Source organism: Uranotaenia lowii, chromosome 2 (assembly GCF_029784155.1).
Source record: "Uranotaenia lowii strain MFRU-FL chromosome 2, ASM2978415v1, whole genome shotgun sequence".
In the NCBI taxonomy this organism is placed as follows: Eukaryota; Metazoa; Arthropoda; class Insecta; order Diptera; family Culicidae; genus Uranotaenia; species Uranotaenia lowii.
In genome coordinates, this window is record NC_073692.1 from 384,020,250 (window position 1) to 384,040,353 (window position 20,104).

A 20,104-nucleotide genomic window follows, 5' to 3' on the forward strand; every position below is an offset into this window, starting at 1 on the left:
CATCTGGTTGAACATATTCGACCAAATTACATAAGTGGTTTTTAAATGGAAGGAATAGAAGGAAATTTTGGTTTGGTTTGGCTTTTGGTTTTTTTCAATAAAAACTCAACGGAATATTGTTTTGGCCGAATATAAGATTTGAAAATGCTGCTTGAAAAAGTGCTTTGAAAGTTCCATATTGGCTGAATAAAAGTTTCCAAAGGAAGTAATTATCCAATTCTCTGGATTGTTTTCAAAGTACTGAATATTAACCATGAAAATGTAAAAAGGTGCTTTCCAAGTGCGTTCTACGCGACTTTTAAATTTAATTTTCAGTGTAAAAATACGGGTTAGTTCCGCTAGCAGCCTCCAGTTGTCTTACACCCAAACGTCAAAAACTAAATTTGACAGTTACTCGGACACCCTGTGTTATTTCACGCATACAGCTGAACAACGGGGTAGAGTTGAGTATTGATGAGAGAAATAACAACAACATCAAGATAATCCAGGTATCCACTCACTGGCACGGCACTGCACACACTCTCCTCGGTTCGAGATGATGTTTCTCTAGCATATGGCTGGCATGGCCCACCACCAACCATAGGTATTACAGGCAAAAACAGCAACGGAGAAAGAAGAAGCAGCCAGGTAGCGCAGGCACTTCTTGTGTTAGCCTCTTTTTTACCGATGATGTTATGTATGGTATGGTATAGATATTTAGACTTTTGGCTGATGATGTTTGTTGCTGGCTGGTGTTGTACTTCTACTTGAGTTGTTGGCGAGTTTTTTTTTGTTGGTCGGCTGAATGAGCTTCGAATTCGAATAGAGAAGAGCATACGACGAGCGGGTTTCGTTTGGAATGTCAACATAATACAGTGTGGATTTTAGATGTGGGGGTATAGGGTTAGAGCGTTTCGGTGCGGTTATACTTTTCGCGTATACGGAGTAGTGTTGTTGCATAGTAGCGTTTCGTGTGTGATTTTGTAACACCCATTCACATCACCAGCTAGCCTAGCTCGCCAGAGCTCTATCGTGGTAGCTGCTTTGGCTTACAGCAAGTATTATAGTAAGCAAAGCCAGCAAACAAAACCGAAACGCGTGCTACGTGTGCGTAATCCTCCATAGTCACCCAGCCAGTAGAAGGAACAAAAAAAAAGCGAGTGTGTAACACCACACTCTCATATCGATTGAAGTAGCTGGCTGGCAGCTTTCGGTAAGTAGTGGCTCTTGGAATATCTGGTTTGGTAGAACGATCCATTCTGTGGTACAGGTTGATTGACTTCTAATCGCGCTTACAACAACCATCTTGATCTCGTGCGTGTCTTCCCAAATTAGTAGCAGCAGCAGCAGCAGCAAGTGTCCACGGTGGCGGTGGCCAATGATCAGTAGTCACAATGCCCGGAGGAGGGTTCGATCTGGGTCCCAGTTCTTCGTCTCAGCCAGGACGTGGAGCAACAATCTATCATCACAATCAATTGCTACCTCAGCATCATCGTCATCAGCAGCAGCAGCGTCACAATTTGTTCCTCAACAATCAAGCAACTACTCAAGTCCTCTCCAGTGGCGACGAAGAGGAAGATGTCGATGAAGCATCATCGTCGGCCATCGGAACGGGGAGCAGCAGTCGCATCGAGCCAGGATCCATCATCCCGGATCGGACCGGGAGACAGCCCGCATTCTGTCGCCTGTGCCTCACCCATTCGGATACGCTGAAGGCCCTGTTCCCCCAGAATGCCCTGCCGGATCACATTCTGCTGACGCAGATCATGGACTGCGTCGATGTACAGGTGAGTAACAAGCCAGCAGGTTATTGTGTGATTTCGCAAACCGATGGAGATGACAATACTTCTTGTGCTGTGCGTCAAACACTCGTAACCAGTATTGTTAGCCTGCATCGGCACTAGACTTCCGGGTTCATTTGGATATCAATTGTTTCTGTGAACAGAATTTAAAATATTTCGAAAAAAATTGGTTCAAATTACAGTTAAGAAAAAATAACAAATGTTTTAACCATTTAAGTGAGAAAAAAAATTCATCCATCTAATCCATTACATCGATGGTGGGCTTCGGTTATCGTCGTCATCGTCGTTGAACCAAAGAAGTGCGTGGTAATTGATTGGGGCTTACTTACCTACCAATGATGATGATTATGGAAAGAATAGATGGCATGAATAGCTATGCTATGAGTGAGAGTTGCATCACTCTTTTATTTCTATGTTCGGTCGATTTTTTTTCGGCTCAATGTAGTGTAGTGCTTGGCAAGTGCGTGCGCTTACTTAGGGCCCGTGTTAAGTGCATTCGTTGCTTAAAACGTTATAAATCACACATGAATTGTTGCAGAGCCAGTTTGGTAGCCGATATTCTTGGCGAAGTTTTTTTTTTATACAAACGCATTGTTGGGTAGTTAGAATTTTTTTTCGGTGTAAATTTACATATTTGCAAATTTGAGCTTGCTATCAACTAATAATGATTGCACTCCGTGATTGGCTTGGAATAATCAATATTGCACAACGGATCAAATGAAAGATTGCTGTGAACAAGCAATAGAATCTCACTGTACAATTTTGAGAATCTCCTACTTTCAAATGAACCAATAACGACGCCGGCCAAGTCCGTGTAGTCGATAGAGGAATAAAGTGCAGCACATGGGATGATTTATTTTCCGGAGACCGGCTGTACGTCATTCCTATATAAATCTCACGCTGATTTTTTTGAATAAAGGAAATGTGACATGGAGATCACCTTGGTAGATGATGTGGCCAAGAAAACCCTATGCTCCTAAGCAACTGAATATTTCTCAAAGAAACTCCTATCATCCCCTTTGATGCAAATCAATACACTAGTTGTAAATTTAATTTTCAATTGATTAGGACTCTTTATATTTTTACTTTTTAAAGGATACTGGTTCGCCTATTCTGGCGCTAAAATATATTTGAAGTTTTAAATCTCGTTATAAAATTCAAAACAATTTTTTTTTCCTGCAAAGCAATTACAAAATAAAAAACTGAATTACAATGATAAAAAAAAACTATTTTTCAATGAAACCGTATGATAATCTTTGAAATGATGCATTGAAAAACCTTTTTTGAGCTTAGGGAGATTGTGCAGATAACTGTTTTTTCGATTTTTATTGGTGTATCGATAGAGTTTGGTTTGTCATTACATAGTTTTGCATGTTCTTATTAAAATACAAAAACTATTTCAGTGTTCAAACAGATTGAAAAAATGTTTTCTTTTTTTCTGCAAAGCACATATCTATGTCAAAACACAATGAAAAAATCAAAAGTCTATTCCAACAGTTCAAAAAATAAGTTTCAAGCGTACCCTACACTCAAGCACATGTTGATGATTCAGTAAGGTTATTTCAGAGTTACAAACATGATTCTGAACTCTGAACTCTGGACGAAAATCTAATCTCAGATTAAGAGTTTTGCAAAAGTTTTTCAAAATTTGCTCACGTTTTGAGAGAAATTCAATTCTGAAATCATAATCATTTGCATGATTCTGGTTCCATTTGTCAAAATCAAAATTGTTTTTCTGTTTCCAAGTTCAAGCTTGAAAAAGGCGGTTTTTAAAATTCATTTAAAATTTTGAAACATGATTTTCGAAACTCATATGCGTTTTCAATATTAGATAATATTCTTATCGAATATGAAAAACAAATTGAAAACCATCCTGAATTTTTGTTTCATATTCAGATTCGTGTTCTTAAACCTTATTCCTATGCAAAATTCGAAACATGACAAAGCTTCAAAAAAGCGATCTAGGATTGAAAATTCGAAATCATAATTAAAAATTCTTATATACCTACTAATTTGAAACATGAATGAAACATAAACATTTGACATAATGAAGCCAGATCGAACTCAAAACTTCAACATTTGAATTACAGATTCATGATTAAGGGCTCTGATACAAATCATATTTCTATGCTAATATTAGCTTTCTGGAAGTTCTCTCCTGATCGGGATAGGTTCAGAAATCGTTAGTATTTTACTTAACTTTTTTTTGTTTTTTTAATTGAATTTTGGAAACAGATTTTGTATCGATTTTTATCAATGATGTTTTGGCTCAAACAATGCATGATAAAAAAAAAACTTCAAAAAGTTTATTTTGTTTGATATTTAAATGTGTTTTAATCATTTTTAATTTCTTTATCATTAATGGTATATTTTTTCAAATCGCAACTTTTAAAAATACATCTTAAAATAAAAAAATGGTAACCTTAATCTGTATAATGAAGTTTTAAAACAAAATAGGAATGTTACTTTTATCGATGATTAAAATATTTCAATTTGCTCTAAAGTCTGGTAGACCTCGCTCATTTGATTTGAACATAGAATAAGTTTTTTAAGAAAACCTTAAATTTAAAAAAAAAAAATCTTTGCTTCAATAAAATGAGTTTTAGGCCGATGACATAGTGAGGTCAGGTTTTAGCATTTCACATACATTTCCATCAAATGGCTTTCGCCGTATTCAACTGCAAGGCGTTTTGAATAGAAAACAATTTGCTGCCGAGAATGTGTAAATAAAGCGAAAGATTGTTTTTTTAAATTTCTTGAAGGACACACTATTCCCAACATTTTAGATTTTTTTAAATGAATTAAGTAAAAGTAAAAATCGTTAAATGAAGGATCAATTACTGACAGCACAAGGCAAAAAATCACATTTTTTCGAAGCGCAAAAAGTTTAAAAGCAGATTTTGATTGATTCGGACAAGGGATTGCAGTGGAGAGAGAATTCTTTGCATTTGGAAAGGTAATGATCAAAATTCCACAATTGCTTAACAATTTGCAACAATTAGCACACTCTTTCTGAGCAATGGTTTCTCTCATTTTGACTTAAACCTCCTGATTCTCTCTAACAAATTGCAACAAATTACCACAAATTCAATCATTGGCTGCAAAATTTGTTTGCTTATTGACGATGATTCTCCGTTTATCTCAGTCCCCTGGATTCGGGAGTGCTTATTTAGTAAATTTGTGCTTTTTACACAAATTGCAAAGATATTGTGAATAAAGATTTTGAATCAATGATCAACTTTCTCGATGACAGAGAGTAATTTTGACTTTCAAGAAAAAGTTACATAAGTTTTATTTTCGATTTTTTCAAGTTCTTGAAAAATCTAGGAATTTGACAAACCAAAAACCAAAATGTAACTTAGACAGTTTTGAAAGCGGAACGTTTTGCAGTCTTCTACAAAGTTGTTAAATAAATTAAAATCTTTAATATTGAAAACTTTAAAACGCTCTTTATTGTTGTCAGAAATGTCGTATCTTAGCCTGCAAAAATATTTTTCTGCCGAACTTACCACACTCAAAATAATATTTTTTAATAGTTAGCAGAGCTTTACGATAAGTTTTTACAAAAACGTAACTGAAAAAGGAATATAAAACGAATTCATGTGCTCAAAGAAAACAGAAAATGAATCTCATTTTACAATGCATCACTAATTCTTGATCATGGTTGAATTGTTAATTTTTTTTAATCGATTTGTACTTTATCGCGAATATTCTTCTTTGAAACAGAAATATAATTCGGTTCCCTTTTTTTTTAACTTAAAATGAAAATTTTTGAAGGTTTTTCTATGGTTCCACAAAAGGTTTGAACTGTTTTCTAAAGAAAAAAAACCCTATTTTTGTCGTACGAATGGTACTTTTTTCGACATCACTTCAATCTTATCAGGGTGGCTACAACATTTTCATTTTGAAATTCCCGGTTTTTTCCCGGTTAAAAATTCAAGGTTTTCCAAACTTCAGACTCCATGTTCGTCGGAATATAGCAAAATTTTCAACATATTTCATTGATTTGGTTGTTTCATAAAACTCAACTCATTGAACACTTGAACGAACTCGATAATATTTTAAGGTTTTCATCACATTTTTTGAAAATGATAAAAAAACATCCTATACAAAATCGTTATGGGTTTTTAAGTCATGTTCACATAAAATTTAAAAATGGTGTCTCAAGACTTTCTCTGAGAAAATTCAAAACTGTTCTGAGGGTGTTCACTGTTCAATCATGTAACTCTTTCGTCACAGCAGATTCAGTTAAAATGTTGTTTCCAAAGGTTTTACATTCAGTAATGAATACATCTTCAAGTGTAATATAAATTGTTTTAACTAAAAATTTATCTCACTGATTGACAGAGGATTGTTTATAATTTACCCATGTTTTTTTTTTCAAAATACGGGAGAATTGTGAACACTTGTTTTAGGCATTGTTTGATTATCTAAACTTATCTCCAATATTTAAATATGTACCAATAATCATCAAGTTCTTGAAAATAAACCGGGTTACTTATACATAACTTTATCAGTTTCTAAAAATCTGTAAATATGAGATTGTAGGACACGACTCCCTGTTCCTTCGTGAATCTAAAAATTGTCCATGACTGATTAAGGGTAATTTTTTAATACCCATTAATTCTATCTAGACGCAGTGTACAAATTTATCTAGAAACAGAACATATTACAGAACATATAAAAAAGACACATCCTAAAAAGGATCATATAATAGTGATGAAGATCTGACGAAGCATCAGATGGAAAATTGTACGGTGATGGACATACGCGGGAGTAAGACGAATAAGTCGTACAAAATAGATAAAATAAATAAACAATACATATTATCCTAAGGATAAACTGTCCCTCCCACTCCTAAAGAAGCGTATGGGGTGGAGGAAGGACCCAAATGGGCCTGTGGGACCATCACAAAAAAAAAAGAAACATTGCCAACACTTAAAATTGTTACTTAACAAGAATCCTAACAGCGTTCATTATTACCCCAAATTCTTCTGGGTAACTTGGAACAGATAAGACAAAAAAATCTTTGTTCATAATAACCTCAGTTGACCATATCGTTTTTCCCTGCAGTCAACGAGGAATTTTCAGAATTTGCATAAATGGTGTATGCCACTCGTGAAAAGATTCGACATTTTCAGCACTCGGCGTAATTATCCAACTCAGCCAGCCCCGTTGGATGAATTTACAACTCGTGCTAAGGATATCAATTTTTGCAACTCATTGTAATAAATTACTAATAAGAAACCATTCACCATTGTTTTTGCATCGTTTCTAATTTCTGAATGTAGAACATGGAAATCATGAACTCTATTTTGAATTCTGACTTGAAAAAATAAAAAAAATGGAAAACGAGTTGCATCGTCTTGATTTAACAATTTTAACAGCATATCAAAGTTTGAAATGAAGAAAAATTAAAAACATTTATTCAATTGTGAATTACCCTTGTTTTTTTTTATTTGAAATCAAGAAATTTCAATTCAAAGAATTCAAAATTATGATATCTAAATTTATTATCGTAAATCAATAAAAATTAGAAACATTCATTTTTGATTTTCATAGCGCAGTAAAATTGTAATTTAAAATTTTGCAGTTTGAATTGATTTAAACTTGAATTAAACTAGCTAAACTAGCTAAAAAAACAAACTTTAGAACCGTTTAGAAATTCGTGATTTTAAGTTCAAGGTAAAATTTTGATTTAAAATTGAAATTGCAAATTTCGAAAGAAATTTAAAAATAAAGTATGTAATTTTTGTAGTAGCAAACTTCTTTAAAAATATTTTTAGCATGATTCAGTTCTGTAAATAATTGAAAAATAGATTTTTAATAAAACAAAATCATATATAATTTACAAAGATCTATTTTTTGTAAAATAAAATATGTTTGCCTTAACAAAATTTTCAATGTTTTTATGGTTCATTCAGTAGATGGTTAGCTTTGTATTGCAGAAAATGTGGATTTGATTTCAGTAAAAAAAGTTTCAGTTAATTGTTTAACATATATTTTTATTTTGAGTCAGTTTCTTGGGGTTAAATTATCAACAAATAACTTTTCCAGTTAATAATAGAGTTATAACATATTTTGTAGAGTTTAATTGGAAACAACCCCTATATCATGGAGAAAAATCTTGTAAGTTTGTGCAAACACATGCAAAAACCAATTCGAAAAGTGTACGAATAAGGTTTTAAAAATCAAAGAGACTTAGCAGTGCACATAAAATTGTATTTAATCATAAGCTTAGTTATAAAATGCAGATTACAATAAATAAAGCCATTGTTTTAAAAAATTGATTTTGCCGTCTTAAATTCGAATCATTTGTCAGATTCTATCAAGTCTAGTGGTATTGGATTTTATTAAGTTTTGAGCTATTTAAATCAATCATTGATAACTAATAAACCGACCACCACCTTTAAAAAAACAAATACTGTTTTGAAATCTATTTATTATTCTTCATTTGATGGAGGATTAACATATTACCTAGCATTTCTAGTTTCAAAGAAACAATACAAGAAAAAAATTCCTGAAGTGTTAAAAAACCAATAGAAAAAATATAACTATTTTTGACATCATTGAAGAACATTTATGAGTATTTGGCATCGAAGATGATTCAAATTGCATTAACAACTCTGTTGGAGACTGCGAATTATTTGACTTATGCATTGGAAAAAAATATTTGATTTATTTTGATTTTAAAAAATCCAAAATATCTTTCAATTCTCATATTTTACAATACTGTGATGAGTAAACTTAAAAGACGCCACAGTTTTCTCAGAAGTTTAAACTACTCGCGGTCTTCGAAAAAGTTGATCATTGATTCGAAATCCTCGATTGAAGTATTTTAGAAAAATTCTAAAATGTTGATAAAAAATTTCAAAAATTAACCCTTGAATTTCAAAAACTATCAGCTATCAGAGCTATCAGAAAAAAAACCAAACTGCATATTTGGGATATGCCTTCAAATCGGTGAAAATCAGCTCTTAAACCCTCTTCAAACGGAAAAACGTTAATTTTGTTGCCTTGTACCATCGAAAAAACGAAAAGTAAAAATATTTAATTTTATCGAAATGTTTTGTTATTGTGTTCAAATACTTTACTTAAAACACCAATATGTATATTTTAAGCTCGTGAACAGTGTTACTAAAATTCCACATGACTATTTAATTTCAATTTTTGTCACGATTTTCGAAAATTTTCAAAGGCATCTCAACATATCCAAGCTTTAAAAAGTGTAATTCGAAATTTTCTGGATAAATTATGACCAGTTATCGAAAAGTGTTAATTTTGAAAGCACAACTTAAAAAAATGATTTGACCTTAATAATTTTTTTTTTTCAAACAGTGCTTTTGATAGGAGATTGTTTCTAACTAACTGGTTTTCAACTCAGCAATGTCAAATTTATTATTATTACGCTACAGAAAACACCGTAACGTGTGTAAAGATAATTGACCTGTGTTTAACTTTCGAATTAAACATTATCACTCGAGAATGATTTGAAACAAAAATTTACCTTTGATTCGTTTGTTTTTACATGATTGTTTTTTTTTTAACAAATCATGATGTGCGATACTTGAAAAAAATTTAGGAGACTTTTTGAATTTCTCATCTCGTTCTTCGAAGCAATTTTGCTTAAGTTTCGGTAAAATCTGTGTTTTTTTTTTTCAATTTAGAAGTGTAATTGGAGAGAGCTCAGAGTTGTTAATAAATTTAAAAGCTTATGATACTCCTCTTATAAATTTTTTTAACTGTCCAATTTCGTCCTAGAAATTTAAATTATAATTCTGAATTTTAAATTTTGGGTTGAATCCCTGATCTTGGAATCAAAATTGAAATTCGGTTTCCATTTGTCATTTTTCCCGGTTTTGGGTCCAAATTCCCGGTTTTTTCCCGGTTTTCCCGGTTCGATTTTCAATTCCCGGTTTTTTCCCGGTTCTGTGGCCACCCTGGCAGAAGCAAGTTTTTGAAGGTAAAATGTAGTTATTTGAAAGTAAGTTATTAAAGCTAGTGACTTTAGTAATAAAATTTGAAAAAAGTAACTGATGAATGTCCAGATTACAAAAAAGTGACAAAGTAGCTAAAAAGTGATCAACTTCTAGCCCTGAAATTGGGAACCTTTAACAGTTACAACGCAATTAGTTTTTCTTTGTTGAAAACAAACAACGATATTAAACTGACACTTTTGACAAAATATTAATTATTTATGAATAATTTTGCGGTGTTGTCAAATCGAGGCTGTTTTATCAGAAAACTTATCAAATCTATTTCAGAATTCAGGCCAAATTTGAGCAAAAGCAAACCAAAACAAATAAATAAAAAAAAAACACTTGTGAAACATTGTTTTTAGTGAAACACATCACCAGATTTGGCAACTCAACGTACTCCATGGAGTTGAAATTCGACGATTCAACGTGGAACGTCGAAAGTTTCATTAAATTGTAATCTTAACAAGTTTGTCGAAGACTGCAAAGAGATTGGGCCAACGGTTTAGATATTAGATTTCTTATCTCTTACACATTTTACTGTAAAATTCCTTCGAAGACACCTAGAAGATAAAAACAAAAAAGTTATAAGCAACGATCACATTTTTACATTTTTGAACACCGTGCATTGTGCATTCCTTGTTGAGCAAAGTGGCAGTGATGTCGATGCCACACCTTGTCAGATTTGCAATAGGTACTCTGATTTTAACTTCCGGTTCATGAAGCTCTTCTTTGGGATGAGCCATGCCATATTAGACTGAGTCGATTTGGGGTAATTTTTAATTTTCTCAAACCCTGGGGTCTTAAAAGCTTCGTTTTGGTTTAAAACTCATCCATGATTTTTCGCAGAATTTTTAAGTAACGTTTACATGAGTAAATTTGAACTTTTAGGTTTGTATGGGAAAATTGAATATTTTGTATTAAAAAATCAACACAATTTTGGTTTCTTCTGTGGAGCCGAGCTTGCTTATGGTTTTTGTGCCAATTTATGAATTCTCCAAAGGAAATTTCCGCTGAACAACTTTGACGAAGACCTCAACTTTGTCTTTGCCTAACGAGTAACAATCGATCCTCCATCTTCGGGAAAATGTTTTTCACGTGTTCACTTGAATCTGAATCGAGTTTGAAGATCAACTTGCGCCAGCAGCTCGCTTGGAACCACCTCGATTGGTCACGAAACTTACTGCATGTTTCTGGCTTGATGACTTAGCCATACCTGAAGACTTGACGGTAATCTTTCTAGCGGTGACCTCGCCTTCCGCATTCGTGGCACTTGCCCTGTGATTTGAATGTTTTTTTTTGGTCTTCACACTCGAGAAGCAGCTAATTTCAGTTCTCGATGACCTTCACTACATTCTATCCGCTTCATATCTTCGACCGGTTAGCGTTGCTTGACAACGTCAAATTTAAAATCCTTTTCTGGAATACCGTCCAGTGGCGTTACAGATTACTGTAACCAGTGGAACAGTAAAGGGAACTGATTCGTTTCATCGACTGTTGCTCCGCCTTTTTTTTATTTGCTGGTCAAGTCATCAGGCCTTAGGTTTAGTTGTTTCCGGATAACATTCTAACAAGATGTCAATCCATTATCTTTCGAATATTTGAACCAGTTTATAGAACCAGAAAGCTTTGTCCTTCAAGCCGAATAATGATTTAACTAACAATAAAGGGTGATACGATCAAAATTTGGTCAAGGGAAACGCGTGTAAATCGGTGAAATCGTTTATTTAAAAAATGAAATTAAATTTCTTTTTCAAGTTTAATTAGTATAAAATTCAGGAAAAATATTCAGTTAGGCTTCCGCTTTTCCAATTCCGAATTGCCGGGCCTTACGCATAATCCCGGCCATCAGATTTTGTACAGCCACCTTGTCCACCTTCTTCGCCGCAGAAAGCCAGTTTGCCTTGAACTGCTGCTCGTCCTTAGCAGTTTTTTTGGTCTTCTTTAGGTTCCGCTTGACAATAGCCCAGTATTTCTCAATTGGGCGGAGCTCTGGCGTGTTGGGAGGGTTCTTGTCCTTGGGAACCACCTGCACGTTGTTGGCGGCGTACCACTCCATGGTCTTTTTACCGTAATGGCAAGATGCCAAATCCGGCCAAAACAGTACGGAACAACCGTGTTTCTTCAGGAAAGGCAGCAGACGTTTATTCAAACACTCTTTCACGTAAATTTCTTGGTTGACAGTCCCGGAAGCTATGAAAATGCTGCATTTCAAGCCACAGGTACAGATGGCTTGCCAAATCGTATATTTCTTCGCGAACTTTGACAGTTTCTTGTGCTTGAAAATATCTGCTACCTTTCCCCATCCTTTTGCCGTATAAAACTCCTGTCCTGTAATCGGCTTTGACGTAGGTTTCGTCGTCCATTACCACGTAGTCAAACTTCGTCAACATCGTCGTGTACAGCCTCCGGGATCGCGCTTTGGCCGTCGTATTTTGTTTATCATCGCGATTTGGAGTCACTACCTTCTTGTAAGTCCAGCTCGTTTTTTGGCTCGATGCACGGATGTAGACGGTACACCCAGCTTATTTGCGGCATCTCGGAGAAAGAGGTTAGGGTTTCGCTTGAAACAACCGGCAACTCTCTTTGTCGTCTCAGCGGTTTCCGGTTTTCGATTTACCCCGATCCAGACTTCCTGGCTATCGACAAACGTTCCCCAAACACTTTAATTACATTTGTGACGGTTGATTTGGCAGCTTTCAGCGATGTTGTCAGCTTTGCGTGCGAGTAGCTCAAATTTTCGCGACGCGCGAGCAAAATTTTGATACGCTGCTCTTCTTTCTTGGACGGCATTTTGACAACTGAAGAGTGAATTCCAAAATCAAAATAGGAGCAACATTGTACACACACACACACACACACACACACACACACACACACACACACACACACACACACACACACACACACACACACACACACACACACACACACACACACACACACACACACACACACACACACACACACACACACACACACACACACACACACACACACACACACACACACACACACACACACACACACACACACACACACACACACACACACACACACACACACACACACACACACACACACACACACACACACACACACACACACACACACACACACACACACACACACACACACACACACACACACACACACACACACACACACACACACACACACACACACACACACACACACACACACACACACACACACACACACACACACACACACACACACACACACACACACACACACACACACACACACACACACACACACACACACACACACACACACACACACACACACACACACACACACACACACACACACACACACACACACACACACACACACACACACACACACACACACACACACACACACACACACACACACACACACACACACACACACACACACACACACACACACACACACACACACACACACACACACACACACACACACACACACACACACACACACACACACACACACACACACACACACACACACACACACACACACACACACACACACACACACACACACACACACACACACACACACACACACACACACACACACACACACACACACACACACACACACACACACACACACACACACACACACACACACACACACACACACACACACACACACACACACACACACACACACACACACACACACACACACACACACACACACACACACACACACACACACACACACACACACACACACACACACACACACACACACACACACACACACACACACACACACACACACACACACACACACACACACACACACACACACACACACACACACACACACACACACACACACACACACACACACACACACACACACACACACACACACACACACACACACACACACACACACACACACACACACACACACACACACACACACACACACACACACACACACACACACACACACACACACACACACACACACACACACACACACACACACACACACACACACACACACACACACACACACACACACACACACACACACACACACACACACACACACACACACACACACACACACACACACACACACACACACACACACACACACACACACACACACACACACACACACACACACACACACACACACACACACACACACACACACACACACACACACACACACACACCTTCAAAATGAGGGGTGTTCAGGTTTTTTAAATACAAAATTGAAAGAAATACGTCAAGTTGACCAAATTTTGACCGTATCCCCCTTTATAAACCAGATTGTGCATGCGACAAACTCAATCACTGTTCGGGATATCGGATTTCAAACAAATGGTTTATGGATTTTTTATCAATTGCAAAATTCCGTGTGTGCGCTCTTCTTATTTTTCTTCTTTCGATCTATAGATATGCATTTCCTCACTCAAGGCTTTTTCCTTATTCCAGATCACACTGCCAGACGATATCAAATCGTTCATTTGCGTCGATTGTGTTCAGCAAATATACTCATTCGCCAGCTTCAAGGAGCTGTGCAAAAGTAACGATCAGCTACTGAAAAGCCAACCATTTGCCCATGACGATTCCGAGGACGAGGGCGATCGCAACGGGTCCAAGAAGGACGTTACCACCGTCCATGTTACCGGTCCTCGGGCAGGATCAACTAGTGCCGCTAGCAGCACCAGCAATTCGGAGGAAAAATTCATACCGGATGCGTCACTGTTGGAGAAGTTGTACGAACAGGGAGTTCAGGTGGAAGCCATTGGCCAGAAGCCCATCAACTTGCACCAGCCAATCGCCAATGGTGAAGGCGAAACCGACCGTGAGGCGGAGCGTAAAGCCAAAAACGCTGCCCGTATGCGTCGCTGGCGTCTCCGTCAACGGCAGAAGCAAGATCAGAAGATCGTTGCGTCGACTCCGGAACCGATCGTCAGAGCTGTTGTAGAGCAGAAGGATCCCGCTCAGATTGAACGCGAAGAAGCTTTGAGAATTAAACAGGCACAGGAAATATTCGCTCTTCTAGCTCAGCAACAGTTGCGACAGGTGGAAGCGGAAATAAGAAGACTCAAATCGAGCGGCAATTGGCAGCTTCCCGAGCCAATTAACGACGCAGCAATCAATGTAATTAAAAATGAACCTATTCCGTTAGCCCTTCCCAAACAGCAACAACAACAGCAACAAACGGATCAAGGCGAGTCCAGCCGTCAATCATCACCGACATCCGAGTCCCGTTTGGCGACGATAAGGAGAAATCGCGCCGAGTATATGCGCAAATGGCGAGCTAAACAGAGTGCAAAGCAACAGAGCGCCAACATTGCCGCAACATTTGGATTCGTCGGACGCCCTCCGGTCCTTTCACCGGCACCAGGAGAAACCGAGAAACTGGTCATTCAACGCCATAATCGAGCGGAATACATGCGCCGTTGGAGGCGCGAGCGACTCAAGCAAGAACTTAGCCCAGAGGAATTCGACGATTGGAGTTCGAAAAGCGAACAACGGCGACGCTTCCGGGAGTGGCAAGTGCTGCGGGAAAGCGCCTCCTCGGCCGGCGATGACACCATGGATTGCGGAGATGGCGATACCGAACGAAGTTACTCATTCGATGGAATTAACGGTCAAAGTTGACCGGTTTACGTTTAACGGAGGCGTGGATTCGCGCCACCCTCACAAGAAAGATGGCAGCCATCCCAGTTTAAAACAAAAAAACTGATGAAAACGTGCAAGTTTCCTACCTTTTTTACTTAAGAAATTTTTACAGGTTGTTTCTTCTAACCGCGCACAGTATTTAAGTTTGTAGTATTCTATCTTTACATCGTATCTCGCTTTAAAGAAAAACGCTACCAATTTTTTCATACGTAATTTGAGAGATTATTTTCCAGGATTTATCATCACAATAGGATTTTTTTATATAAGTTACACAACTAATCACTGCGCAACAAGCAAACAAACAAACTAGAGAACGTAGGAGAAGAAGAAGCAAGGCACCAGTGACAGTGAATACCGAACCGAAACGTTATACTCATTACCTTGTTTCAAAACTGTGAACAGTCGCAAGACCATATACCAGATTCAGGAGAACATTGAAACAAACGGATACCTATACTGCTGATTATTACCTCGTAATATACATACTTAAATCTAACAATAAATGCAACAATAAAGAAGTTTCAATAATAATAAGCGATGTTGGTGATTCAATTTTTCGAAAACGTCACAAAAGACTCGACTTGTTGAGCGAAGATGAGGAAACTCCCTGGAAAAGGCCTCAGAATCAGCAAAAGTAAGTACGAAAAACACCTAAAAACCTTCCAATATTGTACAGGTAGTAAAAATTACACAAAACTTAACTAACTATCTAATGATATCATAATCTATTTATAACTTTTCTTCGGAAAACATCCCTCGAAACGTCAAAGTCGAAGAGATCGGAAAAGCGTTTGAACGTTTACATAACATCGATGAAAGCACTTTTGGCTCCGTAGTTGTTCAATCGAATGAGAACAGGAGAGGCAGGTAATATGCGCATATTAAGGAAAACACTCATTTTCTCCCATATTCCGATAGATAGGAGCCTGAAAACTATACGCACATGAGCGGACATCTGTTTTCTATACGTAAGAGCAATTTTTCTGTTAAAATCTCTTACAGTTTTTGTGAAAATAATTTTATAATAAAAGAAGTCAAAATAGCCGATTTCCGAAACCGGCGGGCTAAATGCGCATATTTATGTTTTAAGCTATATTTCATTTACACTCGCAATATTTTGAAATTATTTAATTGAATATGGTAGAAACGGATGTTAGGCATACGTCAAGGTTGAAATTTTGGTGAAATTTTTTACATCACTAGTTCTTTTGCACGAAACATAGTTAAGTATAGCATATGGCCATATTTCATGGTAATATTTTGTTCATATTGTATTTTTATCGGATCAGTATGAAGTTCTTCTTTTTTCGCTGTAAGATCGTGATTTGAGCGTAGATTTAATGTTTAAATGATAGGAAGTAAAAAATTTATAAGAATAATCTATTTTTCTTGATATAGGCATTTAACCTGCCTTGATATGGGCATTCAGAACCTGTCTCGTATTCCAATATCTTATCATCTACAACTTTGCCAAAAGCTTCAATTTGTTGAATTTCCGATTTCCAGATGAATAAGAAAGAAAAACCATTAAAATTTTTGTTCACAGAATCTGTACGCACGATAATTAAAATTCAATATATTATATCAAAACTGACAAAAATCTTGTTTGAATTTTTAAATTTTTTCGACTTTATATAACAATTTAATTTTTTCATGCCATGTGTTAAAAGCGTACTACCTTCAAACTGCACTGATTAGATATGATGAATCTCTAGCCATATCGTCAATCGGCTGTATGCGCATATTACCTAACATGCGCATTTAGGAACACTTCCCCCTACAGTTGAAGGTTCTGGTGGTCCTGGCTTGAAGAGTTTTTTTTACAAGATGGAAATTTGACTTCAAACCATAGCAAGGCGGGTGTTTGCTGCCGTGAGTTGGTTCGTCCTACTAAAACCACCTTGGGCTTCGTGTGCTAGATGTGCCCCTTGGTTTCACCCTATGATACTACATCAAGGGGTAGGCTGTGCTCATGCACTTATACATCTCACCCTTTTTTTTCCTCTTTCTCAATTTTGGTCTTTCTCCTTTATCATCGTTCTCTTTTATCCTCTTTCTCCTTTTTCGTCCTTCTCCCTTTCCTCTGTCGCCAACTTCAGACTGGTAAGGAAGACCCCGAGACGTGTGCTGGTTAGGTAACGCTTTCATAGTCACAGTCATAGTCATAGTCACAGCAACCACTCCCGCAGGATTTCCAACCACCAAGGCATGACCGATTGAGAAACTACCAAGCTAGAACCCCGTGACGACCACCCTGAATGGTATCTCCGCTTCCTTTTGCTGCAGGAAAGATCGTAGCTGAGTACGTGAGACCTTTTAAGTCCCACCACAACACGTATGAGTCCAGATTAGAGTTACACTGCGCCCTAAGATCGCGTTGCTTCTGAATTGAAGTGTCATACGAGGCCCAAGACCTTCCATTAGCTTGTCAAATTTGGTTGACTATCTCGCTCTCTCCGTTCATCATCTTTCCTGATTCTTATCAGATCGCGCATGATTTGCGAGATTTCGTCGACTATAGCACGCTACGACTGTTCGTCGCGACACATTTCACTCACAATGTTTTCAGCGTTCAAACTTTGAAGTTGTTGACGCCTTGAAATGAACCTGGGGCAGACAAAGATAGCATGTTCTGTCGATTCCTCCGTATCTACACATTCCGGGCAATAAGTGTGTTCAGTGTAATTGGAATGACTAATGCCCGAATAATGCCTCGTGCATGTATATTGATAAACAATTCTTTAAATGCAACACTTATACCCGATCTAACAACAAGAGATATTTGCGTCGTTCAGGTTTCGCTGCCTGATAGAAAATACGTCTACTGTTCAGCATACTCACCATATGAACAATCATCCCCTACGGATGATTTAAAAAATGTCATTTCATTCTGTGAATCACAAAATATACCTCTTGTAATTGGCTGTGATGCCAATGCCCATCATTTTGTATGGGGTAGCTCAGATATCAATCTGAGAGGCTTAAATTTAATGGAATATTTAAGCAGCACTGATTTAGAAATTCTAAATGTAGGAAATAAACCAACTTTTGTTAGGTGTGACAGAGAAGAGGTGATTGACATCACACTTTGTTCTAGAACAATTTCTCAGGAAATTTCAAATTGGCATGTGCCTAACGAAGAATCGATTTCTGACCACAGGTTTATCTATTTTGAACACTCAGGTGAGTTTTTAGAAACAATTACATTCAGAAACCCAAGAACAACTAATTGGGACATATATTTGGAGCATCTTGCTACTAAATTTCATGGATATACACCTGAAATTACTACTCCTCTTGAGTTGGATGAAGTGGTTGCAAAAACCACCGATATTATTTTGAATTCTTATGAAGAAGCGTGTCCCTTACGAACGTTGAAATTCAACAAAAACAGTACACCATGGTGGAACTCAAATCTCAGTAAATTACGAAAAAACTGCAGACGCTCTTGGAACCGAAGGCGCACGGAAGGTTTTGATGCGTTCAAGTTGGCTCGCAGAGCTTACCGGAAAGCAACAAGAGCTGCCGAACGCTCAAGTTGGCAGAGCTACTGCACAAACATTTCAGGCTTGCACGAAGCAAGTAGGTTAAATAAAGTCTTAGCCAAATCAAAAGATTATCAGGTTTCATACCTTAAAATCCCTAGTGGTGATTATACATCAAACGACGAAGAAACATTAAGTTGTCTATTCAATACTCATTTTCCAGGATGTGTTGATCAAGATTCATCGATAGAGCCTGAGTTCTTTTCTGGAAGTCTAGATTCCTTGCATTTTGCTCGGAAAATAGTTACTACAGAATCGATCAAATGGGCAATCGATGGTTTTGCTCAATACAAATCTCCTGGAAGTGACGGTTTATTTCCAGTTTTGCTTCAAAAAGGTTTCGATCATTTCAAACACATATTAAGAAAAATAATGATAAGCAGTTTTGCTCATGGATATATTCCTAAACTTTGGCGGCAGATAGCCGTGAAATTCATCCCTAAAGGGGGACGATCATCATACGACGAAGCCAAAAGCTTTCGTCCTATTAGTCTTAGTTCATTTCTATTAAAAGCACTTGAACGTTTAATTGATCATCATATCAGACAAGAATGCCTTGTCCAACATCCGCTCAATGCGACACAACATGCATACCAAACAGGAAAATCAACATTAACTCTTCTGCACAACGTAGTACATAACATTGAAAATAGTTTTTTACAGAAAGAATCATGTCTAGGAGCATTTCTAGACATAGAAGGAGCATTTGATAATGTCTCGTTTACATCAATAATGGATGCGGCACTACTTCATGGAGTGCCTATTGTTATAACTAATTGGATTAGCGCTATGCTAAGTAACAGGAATCTTCATTCGTCTTTAAGACAGGCTTCAATAACAAAAGTTAGCACACGTGGTTGCCCACAGGGAGGTGTACTATCACCTCTTTTGTGGAACCTAGTTGCAGACGGCTTGTTGAGAAAACTCAATGACCGTGGAATACCAACCTATGGATTCGCAGATGATTATCTTCTGCTGGTAAGAGGTTTGTGCATAAGCACATTATTTGATATAATACAACAAGCTCTGCGCTCTGTTGAACGATGGTGTTCTCATGTAGAACTTTCAGTTAATCCTCTAAAAACTAATATTGTTATATTTACTAAAAAACGTATCACCCGCGGTGT

General features: G+C 37.2%; 1 protein-coding gene across 2 annotated transcripts; it reads left to right on the forward strand.

The window, feature by feature from the left end:
• The first annotated feature begins 361 nt into the window (after positions 1–361).
• Positions 362–15,945, forward strand: LOC129748341 (uncharacterized). 2 transcript variants are annotated; one of them, XM_055742908.1, is made up of 3 exons: positions 362–1,192; positions 1,318–1,766; positions 14,236–15,945. In XM_055742908.1, exons 2-3 carry the CDS (start codon positions 1,374–1,376, stop codon positions 15,409–15,411), a joined length of 1,569 nt encoding a protein of 522 aa, XP_055598883.1. In that variant the 5' UTR covers positions 362–1,192; positions 1,318–1,373; the 3' UTR covers positions 15,412–15,945. The 2 variants fall into 2 exon arrangements, with proteins under 2 accessions (XP_055598883.1, XP_055598882.1); XM_055742907.1 differs by having other exon boundaries at positions 363–1,192; positions 1,315–1,766.
• Positions 15,946–20,104: the final 4,159 nt, after the last annotated feature.